The sequence below is a fragment of the Pteropus alecto genome, unplaced genomic scaffold (assembly GCF_000325575.1).
Source record: "Pteropus alecto unplaced genomic scaffold, ASM32557v1 scaffold134, whole genome shotgun sequence".
Classification (NCBI taxonomy): Eukaryota; Metazoa; Chordata; class Mammalia; order Chiroptera; family Pteropodidae; genus Pteropus; species Pteropus alecto.
This window is the reverse complement of record NW_006436283.1, coordinates 12,374,791-12,399,099: the sequence shown is the minus strand read 5'-3', so window position 1 is coordinate 12,399,099 and position 24,309 is coordinate 12,374,791. Positions and strand designations below refer to the sequence as shown.

General features: G+C 56.7%; 3 protein-coding genes and 1 pseudogene across 3 annotated transcripts in view; 1 reads left to right on the top strand and 3 right to left on the bottom strand.

Moving 5' to 3' along the window:
- Nucleotides 1–73: 73 nt before the first annotated feature.
- LOC102888823 (somatotropin) lies at nt 74–1,728 on the bottom strand. The gene is made up of 5 exons (XM_006912426.1): nt 1,719–1,728; nt 1,279–1,562; nt 950–1,066; nt 562–723; nt 74–274 (listed from the first exon to the last, which is right to left on the bottom strand). Exons 1-5 carry the CDS (start codon nt 1,726–1,728, stop codon nt 74–76), a joined length of 774 nt encoding a protein of 257 aa, XP_006912488.1.
- A 7,379-nt stretch (nt 1,729–9,107) lies between these two features.
- On the bottom strand, nt 9,108–12,424 carry CD79B (CD79b molecule). Its single transcript, XM_006912309.1, has 6 exons — nt 12,293–12,424; nt 11,586–11,639; nt 10,331–10,636; nt 10,040–10,158; nt 9,814–9,855; nt 9,108–9,701 (listed from the first exon to the last, which is right to left on the bottom strand). The coding sequence occupies exons 1-6, from the start codon at nt 12,357–12,359 to the stop codon at nt 9,603–9,605; spliced, it is 687 nt and encodes a 228-aa protein (XP_006912371.1). The 5' UTR covers nt 12,360–12,424; the 3' UTR covers nt 9,108–9,602.
- An 809-nt stretch (nt 12,425–13,233) lies between these two features.
- LOC112480059 lies at nt 13,234–13,352 on the top strand (annotated as a pseudogene).
- Nucleotides 13,353–18,438: 5,086 nt separating this feature from the next.
- The window catches only part of SCN4A (sodium voltage-gated channel alpha subunit 4), a 29,705-nt gene continuing 23,834 nt past the window's right edge, over nt 18,439–24,309 (bottom strand). Inside the window, exons 19-24 of the mRNA XM_006912308.1 lie at nt 22,736–23,014; nt 22,394–22,447; nt 21,998–22,135; nt 21,409–21,513; nt 20,507–20,777; nt 18,439–19,668 (exon numbers count right to left, since the gene is read on the bottom strand). Of these exons, the coding sequence (XP_006912370.1) occupies nt 18,443–19,668; nt 20,507–20,777; nt 21,409–21,513; nt 21,998–22,135; nt 22,394–22,447; nt 22,736–23,014 (2,073 nt within the window). The 3' untranslated portion in view covers nt 18,439–18,442. The remainder of the gene's footprint in view (nt 19,669–20,506; nt 20,778–21,408; nt 21,514–21,997; nt 22,136–22,393; nt 22,448–22,735; nt 23,015–24,309) is intronic.

Below are 24,309 nucleotides of genomic sequence, written 5' to 3'. Positions count from 1 at the left end.
TAGGCACTGGAGTCGCACTTTCCAAGGTCAGGGGAGGCATCGGGGAGGGGTGACAGAGATAGATGCCCAGCAGCTAGAAGGGACAGCTGCTTTCCACGAAGCGGCGACACTTCATGACCCGCAGGTATGTCTCAGCCTTGTGCAAGTCCTTCTTGAAGCAAGAGAGCAGCCCGTAGTTCTTGAGGAGTGCATCATCACTACGCAGGTTTGTGTCAAACTTGTCATAGGTTTGCTTGAGGATCTGCCCAGCCCGAGGACTGCCATCCTCCAGCTCCTGAAAAAGAAGACAGACAGAGACTCAATCCTTGCAAGCTGTTCCCTCCTTTCCCCTCCACGGCCTTTCTCCCCACTGCCAGGGCTTAGAGAAAAACATGGAGGATTCAAAAAGGGAAAGAAGGAGTGACATTTCTCCTGGGTCAAGGCTGGGCTGCTACAAAGAGAGGGGCCATATCTCCTCCAGCTCACGCAAGCCTTCCATCCCTCAGCTAGCCAGCGGGGGCTCCAGGGCCAGAGAGAGTGGGTGTGGCCCCTGGGGTTGGGGACCCGCAATGCCATCCCCACCCGCATCAGGGCTTGGATGCCTTCCTCCAGGTCCTTCAGCTTTTCATAGACGCGGTCTGAGGTGCCAAACACCAGGCTGTTGGTGAAGACCCTGCTGAGGAATTGCACCGGCCCGAGCCAGGACTGGATGAGCAGCAGCGAGAAGCGGAGCAGCTCCATGTCCTGCGGGGACGGGGTGAGTAGTGGGTACCCGGCAACCTCGCCAACGGCTGGCCTCTGCCCGCAGGCCCTCCCTTTCCACCCCCTGCTACCCTCTGCCAGCTCGGGCTGAAGGTGGCGCAGGGTCCGGGGGCAGGCAGGGCTGCCTGGGCTCCTGCTCAGAGAAGGGTCGACCTTCTTAGAAAAAGGGAAGCCTCTGTTTTTTGGCTGGGCCGCGGCGGCCGCTTACGGATCTCTGCTGGGCCTCGTCCTTGCCCGTGGGGGCTGGGATGGTTTCCGAGAAGCAGAAGGCAGCCTGGGCGTTCTGGATCGAATATCTCTGTCCCTCCGGGATGTACGCTCGCTCCTGGGAGAAGGAATGCCCGTCCAGGTCTAAGCCAGTGCACGGTTCTCATCACTGATTTATTCGAACCCCTCTCATTTTATACTCACCTGACAGCATCTTCACGTGGATAAAATAACCCTGAACTCATCAGTTTCCTCCCCTTACATCCCGGTGGTGGGGGAATTCACCCCTTCCTGCCACCCCCCACCAGCACCCATTCCTGGGGAGCTTACAAACTCCTTGTAGGTGTCAGCAGCCAGTTGGTGCAGGTGCTGGGCCCGGAGAACAGCGTTGGCAAACAGGCTGGATAAGGGCATGGTGGGGAAGGCGTCCACTGCCTGAGGCCAGGGCAGGCAGAGCAGGGTGAAAGCCAGGAGCATGGAGGTCCGAGGGCCTGGAGAGAGAGACACAGAAGTCAAATTAAGGGCAGGGGCCGACAGAGCAGGAAGCCTAGGTCTCCTGCCAGCCTTCTCCTTGCCCGAGGGCCCATCCCTCTCTCTCCGCCTTCCCCCAGAGACTGAGAGCATTTAAACTTGGCCAAATGTCTGGGCTAGGTGTCTATGCTTCCATTCAGAAGCCTCAAAGGCCAGGGTTAGTGCCGCCATGGGACTGCAGGGCCCCCATATCACCCCTCAGTACATACCAAGCCCGAGGGGATTTTAGGAGCGCCTACCTGTAGCCATCGCAGCTGGGTGAGCTGTCCACAGGTCCCTGAGCGGTTTGGGGAGCTGGGTCCTAGGATCCTGGAATTGGTCCCTTGCGGGCCCTTTTTATACCCTGGCGCCTCTCTCCCCTGCTCTGCCCCTACCTATTTCCTCCATATATTTATGCATGGGGCCACCGACGGGCCTCTGCTGATGGATAATTTAGAACCTCCTCCCACTCATCCTGTTCCCGCTCCACTCCTGGGGTCATGTCCCCCAGGTTTGTCATCTTTGCTCTCCGCTATCACTAGCCCTGTGAGGGTTGCACACGCAGGGTCTCGGCGAGAGAGACCACCTCTTTTTTAAGGGGGTGGTGGCAGAAGGGAGTATGGTTGCATGGTTGCAGGTGCATGGTTGCAGGATGTCACTGCGGAGTTGTCCACCAGGGTGAGGAGGGCCCGACCTGGTCCCCAAAAGGGGTTTGCTTCAGGATGGCTGTGCCTTGAGCACTGTGCTGACCCCTTCCTCCCTCTAACATCCCTTTCCTCCTCCCTGCACAGCTCCCCTCCGATCACAAGAGAGGATGTGTGTGTTGGAAAAGGAGGCCAAGATGGCGAGAGATTCTGGGGTTTCTGGACACAGTTCAGCCCCAGATTCCATCTTCACCTTTATCACCATCCTCAGACCATCCCACCCCCTGGTCCGGGCTCAGGCTGCTGGAGGCATTACTAATATTGACCACTAGAGGGTATCAGCCCCACACACTGCCCTCCCCTTTCTCTGAGCATTGGAACTCCTCCACCCCCACCCCCACCCCCACCCCACGTGGGTGGGCAAAATTTGTGATATGGACCTGCACAGAAATGCAAACTAAGCAGAAATGCCGGGAACACAGGTACCACAAGTGCTTCCTCTTGCAGTCCTGTCACCGTCAGAGAATCTCAAAGGTGGAAGATGAGCTTGAGTCTGTCCCCAGCGCAGGAACTCAGGGTGCAGCACCCTGAAATATGCTCTTTGCAGTCTTTGTAGTCCCCTCCCATTCTGTCTTCTCTTTGCAATACCCGTATAGAGCTTGTCAGGATGTGAGAAGCCTGGCTATGTATTCTCACATTTGATTCTCATGACCGTCTTGTGAAGAAAGTATTGTTAACATCCCATTTTACAGAGGAAGAGACCGAGGTTCAGAGAGCCAGACTCGCATGAGTTACCCTGGCTAAGGTAGCACATCTTCAGAGCCTCATGTCATGTGGCATCATCTCAAGCCCTTTCCCCAAAGCAGACTAGGTGGGCGCCCCTAGTTATTTTGACGTCACATCCCTCTGAACACGGAGACGCCCCTCACGACTAGGGTCCTTTTGCCGCATTTTGTCCTCCTCTAAAAGGCAGACTGTTGCCCCTCATTTCCCGGGTGAGAAGGGCCCAGAGACACGGGGTGCATGTCGGAGACTGCACAGCAGGCAAGGCTAAGGTCGGGTAGGCTGGGACTCCTGCCTTCCGGCCTCCCGGTGCCCAGGGTCCTGGCTATTTCAGCATCTGGAGGTCACCAGCATCAAATTACCCAGGGGTAAGAGCAGGAAAGAATACATTTCCCTCTGTTTAAACCTTCTACCCCTTGAATCTAAGAACATTTAGCAGTTGATCCTGTGGGAAGACAAACAAATGAACAAGCAAACCCTTCCAGAGGTGGTTGGTTTTGGTGTTGGCAACCAACATCCAAAAGTCACACCCCCGTGGTCTACAACCTGAGTACTTGCGCCTTGCCATCATACTCTCTTTTTAGGACCCAAAGATAAAGCTCCTTTTTGTCCCATTGTTCCTGAATCATTGCCCAGCTGCGCCCTGGCACAGGGACCTGTGGCAGCTATTCTCCAGGCAGGACTGTGGGGGTGACATCAAAGATACAGGCTCTGAGGAAGGTGAGACGTCTTTTTCCTCGCATCCTTCCAGCTCCACCAAAGGGGGGGAAGCCGGATGGGCAGTGGAGAAGGGTCTCTGAGACCCAGGCAGCCTTCTGCCTCCTCCACCACTCCTCCCTCCTATGTCACGTGAGAGAAGGAGTGGAACCCCTCACGATGGGCTTCTAGCTGAAGCTGGGGGAACTTGTATGTAAACTGCGGGCCATGGGAGAAAAGCCCCAGGCCTCCCCTAGGTATGAGGGTATAGAGCCCAAGTTGGGGACTGCTTCAGAGCCACTCAAGGTGGGCACCAGTGGTGTGGCTGAGGCTCCCCACCAGGAAGGCTATCACCAAGAATAGATGGGACCGGCCAGGGCAGGGACTATGTCCTTCCACCAAACCCACTTCTGTTGACCCCAGAACTAGGTTGGCCTACGGGCTCTGGGGACCCCTGGGGATATGCCTCCACAAAAGGTTACCATGGCAGCAAAGAGAGAAGACCAGAAGGGTGTGGGGTAGGTGTTGGCAAGCCCTTTCTGTCGTCTAGGCCTTTTCAGGGCCTTAGTGATGGAGACCACATACATGATTCATTCCTGGTAGAAGATAAACTTTGAATTAGTTGGGATTTTCCCTCCAGTGCTGGAGAGTCACCCACCTTTTCTTGAGACACCACCTGGGGCCAGACCCCTGGCTTCTCCAGGTTCAGAGACTGCCCAGCAATGGCCCCGGCATGGTGGCCAGTGGGGAGAAGCCGTGAGTACCATCTCTAAGGTCAGCCTTAAAACGCTTGGGATGAATCCCCCATTATCTTGGAACCCATGAATTTCAATGTGTTGGGAAGCCCTTCGTATGTCCAGATTTAACCATCTCTGGGGTTCTCTGCACCTGTTTTAGAAGCTCACAGATCTGCTCTCCATTCAAAGTGGTCTCTCTCAGGCTTCAAGAGCCTCTCTGAGGTTCAAGTCCATGAGGTTTGGGGCCATCTCATTATTTAGAGTCACACTTGCCTTGCTCTTAGGAACAACCTCAGAGGGACTGGTGGCAGCTCTTTCTACTCCCGCTTGGTCCCTTGAGGCCCATACTTCCCACTGCTCACTCTGTCTTGCTTTCCTTGAGGCCAGAGGCTGGGACCACCACCAGGACATACTTTACATCCTTTCTGCTTGCAGCATGGGTCTGAGTGCCACACTGATCACTCAGGGCATTGGGTCAAGGACTTTAGAGAACATTATGTGGGGATTCCCAAGGGCTCCTCCAGGGGAGATGGGGAAGGAGATCAACATTTCTGAGTGTCCACCATGTACCAAGCGCTGTACTGGGTGACAGAGGGTGAGGACGATTTCCTAGAGGGCATTCAGGCTCAAAGAGATAAAGCACTTTGCCCGGAGTCTCCCAGCTCCTAACTGGTGGCTGCCCAAGGCCCGGTGTTGCCACGGCACCGAGGTCTCTAGAAGCTTCATCCAGGAAAGACAGTGGCGCTGCTGGGTGTGGACTGTGCAAAGCTAGCAGGGCAGCATCAAGTCCCTGCTCAGATATTCAAAGAAGATGGGAGTAATTGGACGCAAGGAGCATCAGCCCAAAACGAGGTCCACCGAGAAAAGCGACAGAAAAACAACCTGGTGTAGCCCGATTTAATGAACCAAGCCACATCGCCCTTCACATTTGTATTGCATGTTTCAGTGTACGTCATGTTTTCACTTCCTTTATCTCATCGGACCCTTGGGTTAGCCAGAGGGTTCAAACATGGAGGACCGTCCTTGGGGGAGAGGGTGTCGTTTATACTAGTTGAGGACCTCAGAACAATCTAGAAATGCATACCAATCTCCACGACTGGACATACTAAGTCATTTCCTTTGGAGCTTATTCCCCAGGGAGACGGCCCATGGAAAAAGAAGCCATAAGAATCGAGATGTGTCCAGCAGCTGCGGGAAGTCTGGGGTGCTTTCCTGATGGGTGACCTCAGCTGGAAATAACTTCTGCCTCATTTTACCTTATTCTGCGGTTACTTGTGGACACCTTATCCCTCTTTGAGGCTGGATGCATGCCTTTCATCCATTCATTCACTCGTTCTCTTATTCATGCACTAACTGATTTAATAAGGAGTTGTCGCTCCTTCCATATGCCAGACACCGTACCAGGCAGATGGGCATACCTAGCTGAACAAGAGACACAATCTTTTCTCTGCTGGAGCTTCCAGTCTATGGGAAGAGAGACGATAGCAAACGAATAAATACGTAATAGTAGAATATGCACAGACATTTCCCACTGTGAAAGCTGCCATGAAGAAATAGCTAAGATTAGAAGTGAGAGAATAACACGGGGACTCGGGGGGCACTGGCAGCTGGCATGGTCCCCAGGCCCAGCAACTCAACAAGCATCTGCTGAGTGGATTGAATGGTTGGAAGGACAGGGCCAAGGAAAGAGCTCAAATATCCACCTGGCCAGAAATGACAAGGCAGACCACGTTGTGTCTCGATGATCTCAGAGGAGAGCGAATTTAAAATAACAAGTACAAAAAAATAAATAAATAAAAAATAAAAAAAATAAAAGCAAGTAAAGGATCTCGCAATGCGCGACGAGACATACGTAAAAACATTGAAATGAAAAAAAAAAAGTAGACAAAACGGTGTGCGTGTGCTGACCCCAAGTACACACAGATGTTCTACGTGGACTCACATCTTGCAGAAAGCGAGCCTGGAGCGGGAGCTCACCAGGTGGCCTGCCCTCCCACTCCTGCCACGTGAGAAAGTGGTCTCAGATCCCAGAGAAAGATGTCTTTTGTTTTTCAAATTTGAAAATTGCGTTAGGATCTACCTAAATGTGTTTTAACAAACTGCTCCGAATTCAGAATCGAATGCTTGTTTTGTACTATGTGGAGTCACCCAAGTTGCCAAGTAAAGGGTTAGAGAGGGCAGCTGAGGCGCTCCAAGTGACAGGTATGTTTCTGTTTTTGTTTGCAACTGAGTCAGCAGCAGGTGCAGCGTGGAGAGCAGAGACAAACTCAGGAATTTCACCGGTGGGCCTACATCCAGCTACAGAGGTTGTCTAAACAGAGCAAAGCATGCGCGGACAGAATCCAAGAATCCCAAACCCCGTGTGTCCAGGTGGCCTTTGAGGCCCTTCACAAGAGGTCCGGCCAGGCTGGACACCTGCTACGGGATGAATGCTACCTGCTGGTGACACCCAAACAGGGGCAGCTTTTTGCGTTTTGTTTTGTTTTTCTTTCACCTCCAATCTGCTGGAAAAACACCCAAACCCTCGGGTCAGAGCGTAGCAGCACCTGCAGTGAGAAGGCCGGAAGTCAAGCTAGAATAGAGGAGGAAGCAGCCTGTGCTTACACCCGAGGGACCATGCTGGATTCCCCCAGTGGGCGCTGGGGCATGTGCCCACCGAGGGGCCTCAGGGCTGCATTCTGGGGAGGGGGAGGGCTGAACAGAGGCCCAGAGCTGGGCTTCCGGAGGGTGTCAGTGGCACAACATCCAGCCTGTTAGGAAGGAGTGGGGCCTTTGGGGCTTTGGTACTTGCGATCAACGGGAAACCTTGGCAAAGACGGTCCTCCTTCCAGGGTATGCTGGGGCTTGGGCAAGATCATGTAAAGGGATATGGAGACACTCAGTAAAACTTTATTGGCATCAAGAAGTGTTCAATATATAAATATTTTGGAGGCCCAGTAAAAGATTTTGGTTCATGTTCTGTACCTTGATAGTGGTGGGGGTGGTTATACTAAACCTGTACACATGCAAGAATTCATCAAACTGTATACCAAAAGCAAACAATGTCAATTTTTCTGTATGATGATTAAAAAAAAAAAAAGGCATCCGGTTCAACTCCCTTGCCTCAGACAGATTTTATGATTCCCTCTTTGCGGATAAAACAACGGAGCCCTGAGATGTCCACCATCCCCATCAGCCTCACCCAGCTTTCTTTCTACTGCCTAAGTCATTTCTGGGAACTCGGGACCCATAAAACAGATATAAGGATACCCTAAAAGAGAAAAAAAAAGACCAGAGAGGGCTTCTCTATCATAACCATGAAGGCGAATGCCCTTTGGGGGGCGGGGTCTAGTGGAGGAGGCCAGGCCTTGCTGCTCAAATGATTCTCTGTCGACAGCACCGCAAAACATCAGGGAAGCTCTGTTATTCAAAGCTATTAAGTTATCTTTTGGTAAAGCCAAGTCCTTCCCCAGCTGAGGGCAGCCCCAAGCAGGGGTAGACCCTGCTGAGGGGAGAAATAAACTACCCCCCACCCCCAGGCCGGCTGCCTGGGGTCCCTGGTGGAGGTAGGAGGACAGAATTAGAGCCACTATGCAAAGCAGTAGGAGAGGAAGGGCTCCAGCTCAGTGGAGGCAGATGCCAAAACAAGCCAGTTCCTTCTGGCAACCCAGAGACCGGGGAGGGAACAGGTCTGGCCCAGCTTGGCCCTGGCTGGCATCACTGAGCTACGGAGAGATTGACTTAAAACCTCAGGCCTGGGTGCCCTAGCTACCTGCCCGCTTGGGTTCTAGGGGGAAGCTGGTAAAAACTGATGCTGCTCTCGCTGGTCTCCACATGTTGGCCTCTGCCCTCCAGTTAAATTGGCAGCTCCCTGAGGGTAGGGACTTCTCCCTCCTGCAAGTAGAGCACGAGTGGCAGAGAGAGGTTTGGGGGTCTCCTCAAGGTCAACAGGAAGTGGAGCACAGCCTGGCTTTGCACACAGAGGTTCATTGCACTTGAGCTTCCAGCTGTGAGCTGCTCCCAGTCCCTCCAGCAGCTGGCAGGTTGGGGCTGTAACTTGTAGGGCCCTAGGGATCATTTTGTGGTGACTTCGTAACCTTAGGGGGCTTCTGAAGTGAATGGGGTCACCTGACTAAGGCCTCCTTCACCACCACAAAGTTCACCACCACAAAGCCTCCCTCTTTAAGAGTCTTACATGGGCTCTGGGTCAAGCAACAAAAAAGTAAGCTTCCAGGCCTGGGGTGGGAGCCGGGGCATGAGGAACTCCTGCCCTTAGGCAGTTTCTAGTTTAACTGGAGAACAAGGCCAGCATGGCGGCACTAGGCTGTAGGCTAGACCAGAGCTGCAGGGGCTGGGTCCAAATAGATAGGTGTTGGACAAGGATCAGGTGCTTCGGGAGGGCTTCCCAGAGGCGGAGGGCCTTGAAGAACAGTAGGTTTGGGATGGGTAGGGGAGGGCAAGCTCCTTCAGGGCTGAGGCCCGTGCCCTACAGAGCAGGACTCAAGTGCTACTTGTTAACTAAGGAGAATGCAAGATGAAGGCAGCCCTACCATGGAGAAGGGCCAGGCCGGTCAGCCTTTCTCCAGCTGCTCTGGGCCCAGCTAGGGTCAGAACAGGGGAAGAAATGACCACAGGTCCCAGCTGGACCTTCAGAGAAAAGTAGCAAGTAGCTCAGGAGAGGTCCACGAGCCCCATGGCAGCTGTCCCTTCTCACGCCCCACGGGCCCACAGGTACCCGAACATTTGTGCTCAGATACTCACATCCACCCCATACCCATAGATGTCACAAGCCAGGGTATGGTTTCTCAAGACACGTTATTTATTCCATGGGAGAATGGGCTCGAGGCTAGGAGCCCCCCGGGGTGGGAGAGGGTAGGAGAGAGTGGGAGATGGATGAAGCTCTCGGTGGCCCATCTGCGGCCAAGGGGGGTGGGCCAGCCGTGGCCCTTCTCGGGCTTCACAGGAAGCTGGTCTGCTCTGAGTCCCTTTGTAGCTTCCAGACAAGTCTCTGTCTTCCCCGACCTGAACGTGGGGTGGATCCCCACATAGCACCCCCAGAAGGCTGGGTCCAGCCTGTTCCCAGAGAACTCCCTGCTCCAAATCACTGCCCTGTGGCGCTTCCACTCCAGTCCCTTCGGCAAGAGCTGGGGACCAGGGGCTGGCGGGGCAGGCGGATCTGGTGGGCCAGTTTGGGAGGCCGACAGTGGGTCCATGGAAAAGGGGGTGGACTGGGAGCCAGGTGGCTCTGAAGCAGTCACTGAGGGCGCAGCAGGCTGTGCCCGGGGGCATGGGGACGGCTGGTCTCTCACTCCTGGCCTGGGTGCTCACCCACTGACCACTTCACCTCCCCTGTCCGCAGAGTCACTATGTCCTCGTAGGTGGCCGTCTGGTCAATGTTCAGGCCCTGGAGACATGGAATAGAGCTCAGGCCTTGGCCACTCTCTGACGACATCAACAGACAATGCTACTGACCACCCCCACGGGCCTCAGGGGGTGGGTTCCACCTTGCTCCTTACCTCGTAGGTATGATCTTCTTCCATTCCAGCCTTGTGGTCATCCTGGTGGTGCAAGAGATGGAGAACAGAATGTTAGCTTCCCCCACCCCGTCCGCCGCTGGGCCAGGCCAGGGAGGGCCAGGGAGATCGGCCTGGGTGAGGGATGAGGAGTCAGGGGTCGGGGGTGAGGTGCCCTCTGCAAGAACCGGCCTGCGCCGTGGCTGCCTCCCCGAGCCCCGGCGGTCACCTTGTCCAGCAGCAGGAAGATGGGCACGATGATGAAGACGATGATGAGCAGGGTCTGGATCAGGATGATGCTATCTTTCAGTGTGTTTCGCCGCTTCAGCTGCGCCAAGGTGCTGAACCCTGGGCAGGGGTGGGACAGGGGTGGTGAGGCGGGGTGCTCCAGGGCCACCGCCACCTCCACAATGTGGCCGCCTCGCTGCTGGTAAGCTGACGTGGAGTGGGCCGTGGATGGTTCTGCGAATACCCAGTGGCCCCATCCGCTCCCTGCCTGAAGGGTGGGCCCCAAACCCACCCATGACTCGAAGTTCGGTGCCACAGCCCCTCTCAGGGGAGCCTTCTGGGCACTCTTGCTGACAGAAGTAGATGCCATTGTCCTGATACTGGATGTTACGGATGATGAGGGTGGCGTTGGTGGCGCTCTGGGTCTGCTCTATGTGTCCCTGCTCCAGGTGCAGCAGCTTGGGCTCCGAGTCCGCAGCCTGCTTCCGGAGCCAGTTCACGTTGCCCAGAATCTTCATGAAGCACTCTATTGTCACCGTGGAACCCCGTTTCTTGGCCATGAAACGTGGGTGCTGCCAGATCTGGGAACAAGTGCTTCCTGCAGGTGCCAAGGCCAGGATTAAAATCCTGCTCAGCGTCTTCCTGACGGCCACCCAACCACGGGCCCCCACCCTGGGTGGTCCATACCCCTGGCTCAGCCCCCTGGTCTGTCCTTGCTTCTCAGGGTGTGGGACAGAAGTGTAAGGGAGCCAAGCCATGTGAGAGGCCACAGGCCACACCACCAGACCCTGCCCCTTCCTGACATTTGATTTTCCATTAGAAGAACCCTGGAACCTTCTGAATACTTTCCATCTCATTAAAGAAGGCTGATCCAGGCCTCACCCCCACCCCCACCCGGGGCCATAGGACAACCTCTCACCTGGCCCAGTGACCCCACTTCTTCCTGTCCGGTACTGCCTTGCACCGGTCTGAAATCCTCAGGGGCTTCCCACAAATCCTTAATCTGGCAGTTAGGGGCCGCCACACGTCTCCCCTGCCCACGTCCCCTCTGTCACCTCCCTCTGCCTTCTGCATGGACCTGCTCCACGTTTTATTCCCAAACCTTGGCATGCTCTCGCCACCTACCTGCTGCAAGAAGCCTCCCCACTCCTGCCTCACGGTTCCCAGTGAGTGGCCCCCTTGGAACCCCTGAGGCTGCGGGACCCATCAGGGCCCCTAAGATTTTGGGCTCCTTCTGGGGCTGGGCCTGACTGCCCAGTCCTCAGGGGGATTTTTCTTTGGTTCCCCCTCTGACCCAGGGTTCAGCCCAGTCTCTCAGTCACTGGGACTGGAGCATTTGTGTCTAATGAGGATGACAACTGGCGAGGTTGGGGTGGGGCGGGGGGATCAAGGGGTGCCTTGGAGCCAGATCTTGGAGAAGAAGACCCTAAGGAGGCTTAGGGTAGGGAGATCCAGGGGGACAAGGGACCAAGGGGCAGCCATAGGGAAAGCGACGGGCATTGGACACAGGCATCCTTACCCCCAAAAGGGGCAGGGCAGTTGCTGACCTTCAGGATTCCTGTACAGGTCCTTTATTTGGGCTTCCGGCACCATCTCACCTGCTGGTTGGGAGGAAGTAGGCAGGGCCAGGTCAGGACCTCTCCTCTGAGCTGGCTGCCCCACCCCTGCACGCCCTCCTCATTCCTAGACCCACTTCCTCCTCCCAGATAGCAGCTTCAAGACCCCTCAGCCCTCCCCAGCCCTGCTCAGGAGCAGCAGGGGTGGGGTGGGGTCACCAGAAGGTCCTCCTCCCAGCTTCCCTTCTGCCTTGAGCAGGCATCTGGATGAGACAGGAGGGAAGTCACAGCTGGAGGGCTCTCCTGTCTTCCAGAGGGGATCGTTTCTGAAACATGTATGTCCCAGAGTTGGACTGGGAGTAGCTTGCCCCCTGCTGACCCACCCCGCCTACCCACACAGTGCCCTTAGGGGCCTGAGGCTGAACCACACTCTCTCCTCACGACCCCTCAGGCCTAGCTCAGCCTGACACCTCCCGGAGGGAGAGGGGCTGGGGCCTCAGGAGGGAGAGGGGCTGGGGCCTCAGACCCCCGAGCCCATCAGCATGGCTGACACAGGGCACAGACCCAGGGCCCAGGGCAGTCTGAAGGGGACCAGAGGCAGCAAGTGAGAGACAGGAGGAGGTTGGGGAGAGCGAGGGACAAAGCCGGAGGAAACAGAATGACAGAGTGAAACCAGCAGGCCTCTCACGGGGCTGTACCTGGAAGAAGCAGCAGCAACACTACCAGCCAGTCAGCGGGCACGGGAGACAGCGCCAGCCTGGCCATGGTCACCGCTTGGTCTCCGACCCCAAGCCTGTGATGACGACCGAAGCTCCTGGGGAAAACGTGTAACTGCCTGGGCTGTAACCTGTACCCTCCCTGCTTCTTCCCCACCAGGCCCCTTCCTGCCATGCAAATCGGGACCCAGGGGAGGTAACAGCTCTCTGGGGACCCTGGGAAAGGGCGGGCTCTCTCGTCAGCTGTGCTGTTCAGACTCAAAGATCAGCCCAGTTGGGCACCACAGCTTGGGTCCAAGGTGGACACCCCTGGGAGGCGGGGTCAGGTCAGCTCGTGCTTTCCTCCATGTGTCCTCACCCCGTGGACACCCTACGGCTCTCCAGCCTCCCATCCCGAAGTCTAGGTTCTCAGGCTGAAGACACATGGGTAGATGAACTTGAGCGCGGTCCCTCTGCCCCAGACCAGCCTGCACCCCGTAGGAAGAGAGCACTAAGGAAGGATGGTGTGGGGGTGCAGGGGGCAGCTATGGGCCCAGGCCAGGTGCCCGGCGGGCCCCAGAGCACGGCCTCTTGGCTGGAGTGCAGGCGGCCATGTTAGGAGTTGGCGAAGATTTGACCTGTGGCATAAGGGAGCCACAGAGGTTCTTGAGCAAGAGCTGACCAAGTGTGGCAGCCACTTAGATGAAGATTTGGTCCGGGGCTTGGTGGGAGGCCTTGCCCCCCTCACTTGGTGGGAGAGTTTGCTGGGAGCTGCAGAAGCAGGTGAACTTAGGTGCAAACGGCTTAGAGAAAACCCTCCATTCAGCAATCAGGGAACTCCCGGGGCACTGAGGTGTCATCCATAGCTCCAGGTGTTCTCAGGAGGGGGACAGGAGGCTAGGGTTGGGGAGCCTCCTGGTTCTGAAACTAAAAGACTTTATCCTGTCTACGGCCATGCCACCCTGAACGTGCCCAATCCCGTCTGATCTCAGAAGCTGAGCAGGGCCGGGCCTGGTTAGTACTTGGGTGGGAGACCACCTAGGAAGACCAGGTGCTGCAGGCGCTTAAAAAATAAAAAAATAAAAAAAATAAACAAACAAATAAAAGTACTTGGGTGGGAGACCACCTAGGAAGACCAGGTGCTGCAGGCGCTTTAAAAAAATAAATAAATAAATAAAATAAACAAGCAAATAAATAATTAATTAAACAATAAAAAATTAAAGGCTTTATCTCTCCAGTCAGCAGAGCGATGGATGGAACTGTGGTGATTGGGAGCTTGTCTAAGCTCAACTTTGTGCCCCAGCCCCTGGGGCAGACACAACTCTTGTCCCTTAGTGGTGGTGGTGGGGTGCCCTCGTGCAGCGTACAACCTGCACAGCCGCACATGGCAGGCTTGCACGCCTCAGCCCTGTGGCCGAGCTCACTCTGAGTTTTGATTCTTGGCAGCCTCTTTTCTCTCTGTCGTCCCCTCTCTATTCTCCTGGCCCCCAGGAGGGGAAGAAAAATACCAAATGCTACGTGTCCTCTACCTGCATCTCATTCACCCTCGCTCCCTCCATTTTTCAAAAAGCCTGTGCGGCTGGTGGGTCTGTTTGGGTTTAGGCAGCTGTGGAGCCGCCCCCCGTGCCAGGGATGGGAGCGAGGAGGACAGAGGTCGGGGTGCTGCCCCCTCGGGCCTGGGTGTAGGCCTTGTGTGGCACGGGGGTGGAGGGCGTCCTGAGGACTGCGTGCCGGGGTCAGCACTGAAGAAGGCAGGCACAGGGACGTTAAGGTTTCATCTGAGGAGCAGCTTGTTCCCGGCAGCCCCAGATGTTCTTGCTGTTTCCAGATGTTCCGAATGAAAAAACATTTCCCTGAAAAGGTGTCGGATGTTCAGTGCACAGAACAAACAGCCCGAGATCATAAACATCACCTGAGGTCAGCTTGGGGACCACAGGCTCCAGGTGCTGGTGGGGGTGTTTGGAGACCCTCCAGCAGAATGGGGGGAAATCCAGGGGTTTCGTCCTTTAGCAAAGTACCTCCTGGTGATTTAGGCCTTGGTTAGCTTGGGGCTCGTGTCCCCCAGAGTTGAGAGGATAATTGGGAGAGGCTTGAGGCACACATGTGTACGTGTGCACATGTATGTTTGCACAGGTGTGTCGCCCGGGCTATGTGGCACAGGGCCTGCTGAGGAGCTGATCCTGGGGCCCAGGTGACTATGGGGGGCGTGGGGGCTGGGGGGCAGTTGGCATCCTCCAAATGCGAACATCCACACAATCCCCTGGGGACAGGGACGCAGATGTGTCCTTTGGACTCATTCCCATTCAAGCCAGGCAGGGATCTGCTTTCAGGAGGAGGTGGGGCCAGAGGAGGCCCCACTGCCTGCAGGGTTATTTGTCACAGTTGGGGCCACGCTGTTCCCTCCCTGGTGACAACAGTACCAAGCTCTGTCCCGGGTTTGTGACGCCTTTTCTTTCCCGGAACATGAGGCCTCCTCAGCCCACTCCTGCCTTTGCCCCTGGCTGCCCCGGGCTGTTCACGCCAACATCGGCAGCCTCCACCCCACCCTTCTAGGAAGGCAGCATCAAAACAAGAGATGGGGGTGTAGGGAGAGGGGACAAGGAGCGAAGCCAGAGGGCAGGTCCCCAGCAGCCCTGGGGAGGATGGGAGAGGCTAGAGCCTCAGTTTGGAAAGAAGGGCTCAGAGCTCTGCCCCTCCCCAAAGCCACTCTTGCTGGCTCCGCCTGGTCTCTCAGCTCATCTCAGGTGGCATTCATATTCCCCGGGGTGTGTGTTCTGTTACTGGGAGGATGAATCCTGGCCCTGCTGTGTACCAGCCAGAAAGTCTCCTCAAGTTACCTGGTGGTCCTCAACGAGGGGTGGTCCCGCTCCACCCCTGGAGCATCTGGAAATGCACCAAGGCCATTTCAATGGTCACAAGGACCAATCGACGCCGTTGCCTTTCACAGGCCAGGGCTGCTGGAGGGGCCTGCAGTGGGTGGGACGGTGCCTCCCAAAGCAGAGTTTCATGCCTCACTTGCCCAGTTAAGCAGCACTCATTCTTAACCTCTCAGAGACCAGATTTCCTCATTTATGTGAAATAGAAAACATGGTAATAATATGTTCTTCACAGGGCAGCTGTGAGCCTTGAAGGAAAATCTTTCCCCGTCGTGCTGGCTGAGGTGCCTGGAACACAGCTCGTCCTTGAGAAAGGGATAAGCGGCGTTGACAATTGGGGAGCGGAGGGATGATTCAGAAATCTTAGCCTACGTTATCTGTGTTTCTTGGCCCTTTGCCTTTTTTCTTCTGCCATTCAAGGCTCAGAGGCAAGCGGGGCTGGGACGCCCTGCAAGCTCTCCTGTCTTTGGGGCTGAAGAGGGTCCCAGGGGTGGTTTGGAGAAACGAAGTGGGTGGGAGCCACGACCTGCCGGAGGGAGGTCAGCACCCTGGGGGTGCTCAGAGAACTCTGCAAGGATGCTCTGTCTTTCACCCCACGCGACGAGAGCAGCCGGTGGAGAGGGGCCTCGGGGACGTGGCTGAGGGACATCAAGGCAGTCTGTGGGTGCCCCCCTATCCCCCATGGGAGCCAGGTGACCTCAGGACCCAGAGAATCCTGAAAAAGACTAAGCGTTTACTAGTTTAGAGGAATACATCATGGGAGTCCAAAATCAAGCTGTAGAGAACAAAATTATCTATAAAATTATATTTCACCCACGAGACTGTTGAACTCACTGCACAATATTACTCTTCGTCACAGGCCCGTGGGACCCTGGGCTCTCTGGGGTCAGGGGTCAGAGGCAGGATCCTGGGGGGAAGAGTATTTCTGAGGAGAGGGAGGGGCCACACCATGTGCCCCACAGGAAACTCGGGGCCTCCGGGGCGGGGGGCAGAGAAGTGAAGGGGGCTTCCAGAGAGGAGGGGCTGTGGATGCAGGGTCCCCATATCTACTCCCTGGGTGCTGTCATAGGTGGGAAGAGGGTGTGGTGCTGCCCGTTAGGGAAGAAGAGATATGACTCCTAACCTTGTCTGGCCTCTTGGACATCAGCCAAGAGGCTAGAGTCCACGCCTGCTTTTGGAGGGGGCAGGAGAGAGCTGGATTGGGCCAGGGAAGAAATTTGGGGCCCTCCTTATCCTGCCCTCCCCAAACCCCTTCAAGAGACTCCCCAGGTCTTCCCCACCTGGCTCCAGTCCCCAACCCTTCTTGCTTCTTGCTGCCCTCACCTCCCATCGATGCCCATTCTCGGAGGCGCAGAAGGAAGAAGCCCACAGGTCAGAGGCACCAGGAGGAGATTTATTATAAGAACTGTACAAAGGAGCCTGTCTGCTGGCCTGGCTTGGGCCTGTTCCTACCTGGACAAGGTGCGAGGGGGTGTGGGTCTGCAGGTGGGAACGGGGCACAGGCAGGGGGAGGCTCTACAATCTGTACACAGTCTGGTGGAGAATATCCAGTCCAAAGAGCTGGGGACCAGTCCGGGACCGAGCAGGGAAAGGCAGTGAGTGGCAGGGCGCTGGTCAGGGAGGAGGCTGCGCCCCCGCAGGATGAACCTTCTGAAGGAAGCGACAGACAGAAGGAGTGGGGCCTCCTTCCACAGAGGACACAGGCAGGAGACGGGGAGCAGGGCTGGGACGATGGTGTGACAAAGAGAACCAGTGGAGGGGGAAGGATGGACTCATGGGGAGCGAGCGAGAGGGACGCCGGGCAGGGCGGCGAGGAGGCCGGAGAGCGGGGCAGGCAGAAAGGAAGGCCCTGGCCTGTGGGCGTGCACATGCACCGACACACACACATGGTGTTTTGGAGGTTTTGCTGCTTCCTGAGTTTTAATCAAATTGTTCACGAGAAACAAGAAGAAAAAGAAGAGGAACTAAGGCCAACAGGGACTCAGCCTTACCACACATGTTCACACTTGTACATCCACTCACAGGACAGGCCTACGCAGAAGACAAATGCACACAGCAGCCAGACACCGCAGGGCACACTGGCACACATGTACACAAATATACCCATACACACGTGCATATGTGGGCCTCGTGGGACGCGGTGGTTCACACACTTGGACACACACACAGCTGTATACACAGGCACGCGCGCAAGTGAATAAATCCAGTGACCTCCGAGCGGGTCTCTCTTCCAAGCTCAGCCTGTGTCTGTTCTCTGGGGGCCAGTGCGCCCATATCAGCCGTGCGGGCAGCAGTGCCGGGTGGCAGCGGGAAGTTGGAAGGCTGGGCCCGGGCCAGGTGGGCCATGTATAGCCAGCGTGAAGTCTCTAACATGGGCTCTACTGTAACATTCTTAGGATCCCTTTGAGGGTGGAGGGAAAGGATGAGGAGTAAGGAAGGTAGGATGCTGGGGGGGACAAGAATTTTCCTCCTGAGCACTGGGGTCCCTGACCCCACCCCAGGTCTGGGGGCTCAGGCCAAGAAGAGCCCCCAGTGCAGTGATACTCTGGTGGCCCCAACCTGTGCTCCCCATCTGTGCTTCCTAGAAAAATGCAGTTCCCGAGTGGGATCCTGCCTTGTGCTCTCCCCCAGGGGCCAGCCAGGGAAGCGGAGGCCTGGACAGTGCACGCACCAGGAAACGGCTTCAGGGGCCACAACCCCAGCCTGATGTGTCAGGATCCAGTGGCCGATCAGGCTTGTGGAGCCGTTTCGGACTCATGACAGTTTGTTCCCTTTTCCAGGGGACTCCTGAGCTGGCGGGTGAAGTTGGGGAGGGCTGGCAGGCCCTGGGGGCAGGTGTCTGCTTTCGCTGAGGCAAAGACAACTTTGTCCAGGAGGGCCTGGGGGGCCTGAGCCACTTTCTGGGGAGAGGCCAGCAGCCATTAAGACTCTGGTGGCAGGAGGGCAGCCAGTCCCTCCATTGTAGGCCAGCCCCTCTCCACGTCAGGGGACAGAGATTCCGATGTTCTGATCTCCCCTTTCCCCCGGCCAGGAAGAGGGGCAGCAGGGCCCACCAGGAGGTGAGAGCAGCTGGAAGGTGAAATCGTGGAGGCAGGGGCCTCAGGCTCTGCATGGAGCATCGCATTGCGATTCCCATTTTCCATGGCTTGGGGAGGCAGGTGCTCCAGCCCGGGAGCCGGATCAGTGCCAGACTCAAAGCCCTGCTCCCTCAGCGAGTAGGCAGCTTCAGGGACGTTTCGGCTCTGCCAGGCTCAACTGGCCACCTTGCTGCCACCTACTAGACCAGAGACTCTTTGACCCCTGGGCGTACTGTCTGCCCCGGGGGTGGGGAGGGAGGGAGGACGGTGTCTGAGGGGCTGATGGGTGTGAGACCCATGGCAGGTCCAGTGTCCCCTGATGAGCCCCTCTCCTCCCCCTCGCCCTGCACACTGCTGTCCCCGTTTTCATGGCCGTACATCTTGCTCATGGTGGTGGCGATCAGCCCCTCCTTCTCGGGGGCCCCGTCCCCACTGCCGTCCTGGCTGTGGCGGTACATGTAGGACGCCTGCTTCAGAGAGCGCTGGAGCAGGTGCCGGCGGTAGGCCCTCTGGATCTTGATGGCACACACCTCCTCGTGCTTCCTCTTGAGGGTGGTGGTGATGGGCTCATAGGAGACTTTGGACGGGTTGGCTGCCATGAATTTCTCCTCCATGGTCTCCTTGAGGGCGTCCATCTCCCCCGAATCTCCCAAGACCTCTTTTGTCAGAGCGAAGAGGATGTCCAGGCAGTGGATCTTGTCGCCAGGCACCATGGGCAGGTCCAGTGTGATGAGCTTGATCTTGTTGGGCTTGGCGATCCTCAGCGGTTCCTGCAGGGTGTCCACGAAGTCGGAGAGGCGGCTGTAGGCAATGAACTGCGTGGCGTCAGGGTCGAACTTCTCCCACGTCTCATAGAACATCTCAAAGTCGTCCTCGCCGAGGGGCTCACTGCTCTCCTCCGTGGCCACATTGAAGTTCTCCAGGATGATGGCGATGTACATGTTGACCACTATGAGGAAGGAGATGATGATGTAGCTGCAGAAGAAGCAGATGCCGATGGAGGGGTTGCCACAGTCACCCTTGACACTGCTGCCCGGGTTCTCTAGCGTGGGGTCACAGTCGGGGGGCCCGCTGTTCAGGATCGGGTTCAGGAGCCCGTCCCAGCCAGCTGACGTGGTGATCTCGAAGAGGCAGATGATGCTGTTGCCGAAGGTCTCAAAGTTGAACATGTCATCGATGCCTGACTCCTTCTTGACGTAGGCAAAGTTGGACATGCCGAAGATGGAGTAGATAAACATGACCAGGAAAAGGAGGAGGCCGATGTTGAAGAGGGCGGGCAGTGACATCATGAGGGCAAAAAGCAGCGTCCGGATGCCTTTGGCTCCGCGGATCAGCCGCAGGACACGCCCGATCCGCGCCAGGCGGATAACACGGAACAGTGTGGGTGACACAAAGTATTTCTGGATCAGGTCGGAGAGCGCGAGGCCTGCAGGGAGGAAGTGGTGAGGGCTGCTGCCCTAGGTGAGAGGCTGGGCTAGGGAGTGGGGGGCATGCAGGGCTCAAGGGGGCCCTGCCTGGTGTGCTCCTCCCCACGAAGGAGCAGTAGAAGCTCGACCCTCGGAGCAGAGCCCAAATGGCCCCACCCATTAGGAAAGGCTCCCCCAGGGGTCTTGGGGCCAGGGGCTACATCGTCGCCCCGACACAGATGGATGGAGGTAGGATAAGCCAGAGTTGGTGGGGTTAAGGTGAGGTCCATTCCCAAGGCTGTTTGCAGATGCCACAGATGAGAGGGGGAAGGGAGGTAGGAAGAGAGAGAGGACAGCTCTGTGTGTGACTCGGGGCATCTCGCTTAATGCCTGTAACTCAGCTTCCTCACCTGTAAAATGGAGGTGAAAACTGTACCTGCCTCATGGCGTTATGAACAATTAGTGAGTTAAAGCCTATCAAATGCATAGCAGTGTCAGAGAACAAGTAAATGCACAATAAATGGTTGCTAGTTACTATCACAAGCACACGCATGTCCGTGCACTTCTCCGGGGTGTGTAGATACTGGAACCGCCACTGAGCACATGGACACGTGAGTGTGTACCTACTGGTCAGGTAAATGTATTCTTGAGGTGTATTCACATGTGTGCAGGTGACAGGTTGCCTGTGAGCTCACTCTTATGTGCCTTTGCGCATTAAGTGTGAGTGCCAGGTACACATGCATGTGTGTGTATGTGACCATGTATGTGAGCATGCCAGATGCAGGAGCAGGTGTGCGTACATGGGGACGGGAGCACCTGACCTTCCTGAATGACTCAGCCCAGCCTGACCCTGCTCACCCACAATCGACAAGATGACAACCACAAAGTCGAAGATGTTCCAGCCGACGGTGAAGTAGTAATGGCGCAGGGCAAGCATCTTGAGCATGCACTCCCCCGTGAAGATGATGATGAAGACCATGTTGATGTTGTACAGGATGTCCACCTTGAGCTGGCTCTGGTCATCCGTCTCCACCATCATGGTGACCATGTTGAGGCAGATGAGGATCATGATCGTGATGTCAAACACCTGCTTCGTCACAAAGTCGTACACCATGCCCTGGATTTTGTTCTGCAGCACAGATGGGAGCGCAGGAATGTATGTGGGTGGATATAAGGGGAGTAGTCAGGGCCCACACAGGACACGGACAGGAAGGAGACACGGGATGACGTGACAGTATGAGAGAGAGAGAGAGAGAGAGAGGGAGTGTGTGTGTGTGTGTGTGTGTGTGTCAGGGCTTGTGGTGGCATTGGCCAGGAAAGGGAGGGCGGATCCACCAGACCAGGCCATTCTATGGGATTAAGGGGTACCCTCCTTACTCTGAGATCCTTCCACCGCCCAAGCAGCCCTTCCCCCTTCTCCCAAAGCCATTGCTCACTGGGGAGGGCCATCCTTTTCCTCCTCCTTCTAGAGGCCCTTGCCCCCGAGGCCACCAACTGAGGTGGTGAATGGACAGTGGTGGGGGGGTGCTCTGCAGGGCCACGTGAGGGGTAAACCAGTGACTGGAGTTCGGCAGGCAGCTGATGCTTCTGCACACAGTGCCTCGCTACGGTTGCAAAGGGCAACCCTCCCGGCAGGTGGACCCAGCCTCATGCCAGAGACACAGCCTGGAGGGCAGAGTGCAGGCTGTATTTTCCCCATGGGCACCCTCAGGCAGGAGGCTCATACAGGCTGTGGGAAGAGGGGCACAGAGGGCCGGTACCTGAGGCCGAGGAATTGGCTTCTGAGGCTTCTTGGAGCCAAGCTTCTTCATGGCATTGTAGTATTTCTTCTGTTCCTCAGTCATGAAGATGTCTTTCCCTCCAAAGTATAGTGAGATGGGGCCAATAAGGTTGGGGAGTCCCCCTTCTCTGCCTCTAGGACTTCCCTACCTCAGGTACTAGCCTTAAAGCATCCCCCACTCCAGCAGGGGGACCAGTTGGAAAGTGGGAGGGGAACCTGGAGGGGCCAGGGATGGGGATTGAGGGACGAGAGAGGGGTGGGGTGACAGAGGAAAGGGGACCAGCACGACCTCAGCCTGTTTTGGGCCACTTTCCATCAACATCTCTTTGGGTCCTTCTGAACGACCCAGAGAGGTAGGGTAGCATCACCTTCACTTTACAGATGAGGAAACCTTGGTTTGGGGAGGACAAGTCACCTGTTCAGGGTTGCCCGGTGGGATCTGAACCCAGATTCACTGCCTCAACCATGCCTCCAGCATTTGTGCAATACGAAGGGATGAGCGGGCCAAGGAAAGGAGGAGGTGGCCTGGTGCGGGGGTGGGGGCAGGGAAGGTAGAGATGAGTACTCATCTTCTTCTTCTGCTGGTTGAAGTTGTCGATGATGACACCGATGAAGAGGTTGAGGGTGAAGAAGGATCCAAAGATGATGAAGATGACAAAATAGAGGTACATGTACATATTCACCTCGTACTGTGGCTGCTCCTCCTTCTACAGGGGACATAGGAAGGGACGGGGTGTACTGGGCAGGCTTGGCGGTACACGTTGGCTGCTCTGTGCTCCCCATCCCACAGTGGGCAGGAGGGTCCAGGGCTCAGAGGTAGACCTGTCCACCCCCGGGGTCTCGGAGTCTCCTGAGCAGGTAGCACGGGGTTGGAGGTGAGGATGGGCAGAGTGTGCCACTGTATCTTTGGTCTGAGTCCTCACCTTGGCTCACTCACCAGCCACATCTCGTCAACCCCTACTCACCTCCCGGGAGTCCACGGCTGCATACATGATGTCCATCCAGCCTTTGAAGGTGGCCTGAGGGAGTATGGCTGGATGTGAGGGCGGGAGGCTGCTCCCTGCCTCCATCATCCTTGAGCTCCCTGCGACTGGCCCAGCCTGGTCCTCCCCAGAGGCTGCCTGCCCAGAGCTGCACTGGGCAGGTAGCCACTAGAGACCAGAGAGGTCTAGATCCTACTTTAGGTCCCGCAGCACTGGAAGAGGGTGGGCAGCCCCCGAGTAAGAAGTGTCCATGGGCTCAGGTACAATGAGAGACAGGGGGCATTTCCAGCCCAGGTCCCTGCAGGGCCAGTGGGTCACACTCACCACCTGCAGGAGAGAGAGGTAGCCTAGACCCACGTTGTCATAGTTGACCTTGACATTGAGCCAGCGGACCTGGCCCGTGTGCATCAGGCTCTCGCAGTCGGACTTGTTGTTGACCTCAGAGATGTCAAACCTCTCCGAGGTGGTGGTGTTGATGCAGTAGTAGAACTTGCCGGCAAACAGGTTCACACCCATGATGCTGAAGATGAGCCAGAAGATGAGGCAGACGAGCAGCACATTCATAATGGAGGGGATGGCTCCCAGGAGGGCATTCACCACCACCTGGGGAGCCGGGGAGGGCGTCACTGCAGATTTCTCCCAGGCAGGTGGAGGAAACCAGGACTCCTCTGGGAGATGGCTCCCCACCTGCACTAACCAGGAGACCAGGCTGGGCTGGGCATGGCTATTCAGGGAATTAGCCTTCCTGGAGGAGGGCTAACCTAAGCCATGCCTGGGGAGAAGTCTGCTGGGCTGTATGGGGAGGCGGGGAGCAAACAGCAGGGTTAGGCGGGGAGCAAACAACAGCCTGCTGGTTGGAGAGGGCTTTCTGCTTGGCTGAGCTGTCAGCCCACAGCGAGACTATTGGGCTTCTCTGGAAGTGGCCTGGGTTGGGTCACCAGGCAGGAGACAAATACTCTTTCCTCAGCCCTCATAGGAAACTCAGGCCCCGTGACCGACCTCCTGCTCATCCGCTCACAGCATTAGAGACAGGCACAGAAAAGAAGCCACCAGGGTCTTCAAAGCAGCAGCACCCCGTGACCAGAGCCCTGTGCCCCACTGGTCCTGGCTACACAGACCAGCCTCACTATATCAGGCTGCTCTGAATCTGAGAACTGTCCCTTTTCAAGGAGGAGATGTTTCATGACCTCCAGACAGAGTGGGTGGCACAGGCCTGATAGCTGGGGGGTGGGGGTTTCCTGGCTGAGGCACCAAACAGCTGTGTGGCAGGTCATTTCCGCTCAGAGGGGAGGGGTCTCCCACTTGGGGTGGAGGTGGGGCCTGTACTGGCTTTCCCCCTTGCATGAATGGGAGAGTCACTGGGGCTGAGTGCACTGCTGGCCTACGACCAGCCACTTCGTGGACCCTCCTGAGTTCCCAGCAGACCTCCCTTCGCTGGGGAAGCCCCTTTAGTCTTGCTCAAACCCTGTTTACCTGTCACTTCCACCATCAAGGGCCTGAGGGGATCTTTCCAAACTTGGCATGACCTTGAGCTCAAGGGTCAGCAGGCTCGGAGCCTGGGGCACAAGTACCTGCCCACTTGCTCAAGTCTCAGATCCCTGGTGGGCCTGGTCTGAGGCTGGGAAGGACACCCATAAACCCCCCACCGACCAGCTTTCCCTCTGCCCTCCCTGCCACAGGGCCCTCCTGGGAGTTGCTGCAGCCTCTGCTGCCCCCAGTGGTGGCAGAGATAAGCTGAGGAGCAGGTCTGAGAGCAGGAGTGGGGGCTGGCGTGGGAGGGCGCCTGGGTGGGGGCAGGAGGAGCAAGCCTGGCCTTCAGCAGGGCGGTGGGCAGAGCCCTCTGCTTCCCCTGCTGGTGGCCAGAGCACAGACACATACCCCTGCACGGTGCCCTGCGG

Excerpts from the sequence above, each read along its gene's own strand:
- LOC102888823 (XM_006912426.1), bottom strand. Across the intron at positions 724-949 it reads ACGAGGCCCAGCAGAGATCC|GACATGGAGCTGCTCCGCTT; the intron begins GTAAGCGGCCGC and ends CCGTCCCCGCAG. Across the intron at positions 275-561 it reads GCATCCAAGCCCTGATGCGG|GAGCTGGAGGATGGCAGTCC; the intron begins GTGGGGATGGCA and ends CTTCTTTTTCAG.
- CD79B (XM_006912309.1), bottom strand. The coding sequence starts at position 12,359 with ATGGCCAGGCTGGCGCTGTCTCCCGTGCCCGCTGACTGGCTGGTAGTG. Across the intron at positions 10,637-11,585 it reads CCTGTACAGGAATCCTGAAG|GAAGCACTTGTTCCCAGATC; the intron begins GTCAGCAACTGC and ends TGGCACCTGCAG. Across the intron at positions 10,159-10,330 it reads CACCGAACTTCGAGTCATGG|GGTTCAGCACCTTGGCGCAG; the intron begins GTGGGTTTGGGG and ends ACCCCTGCCCAG.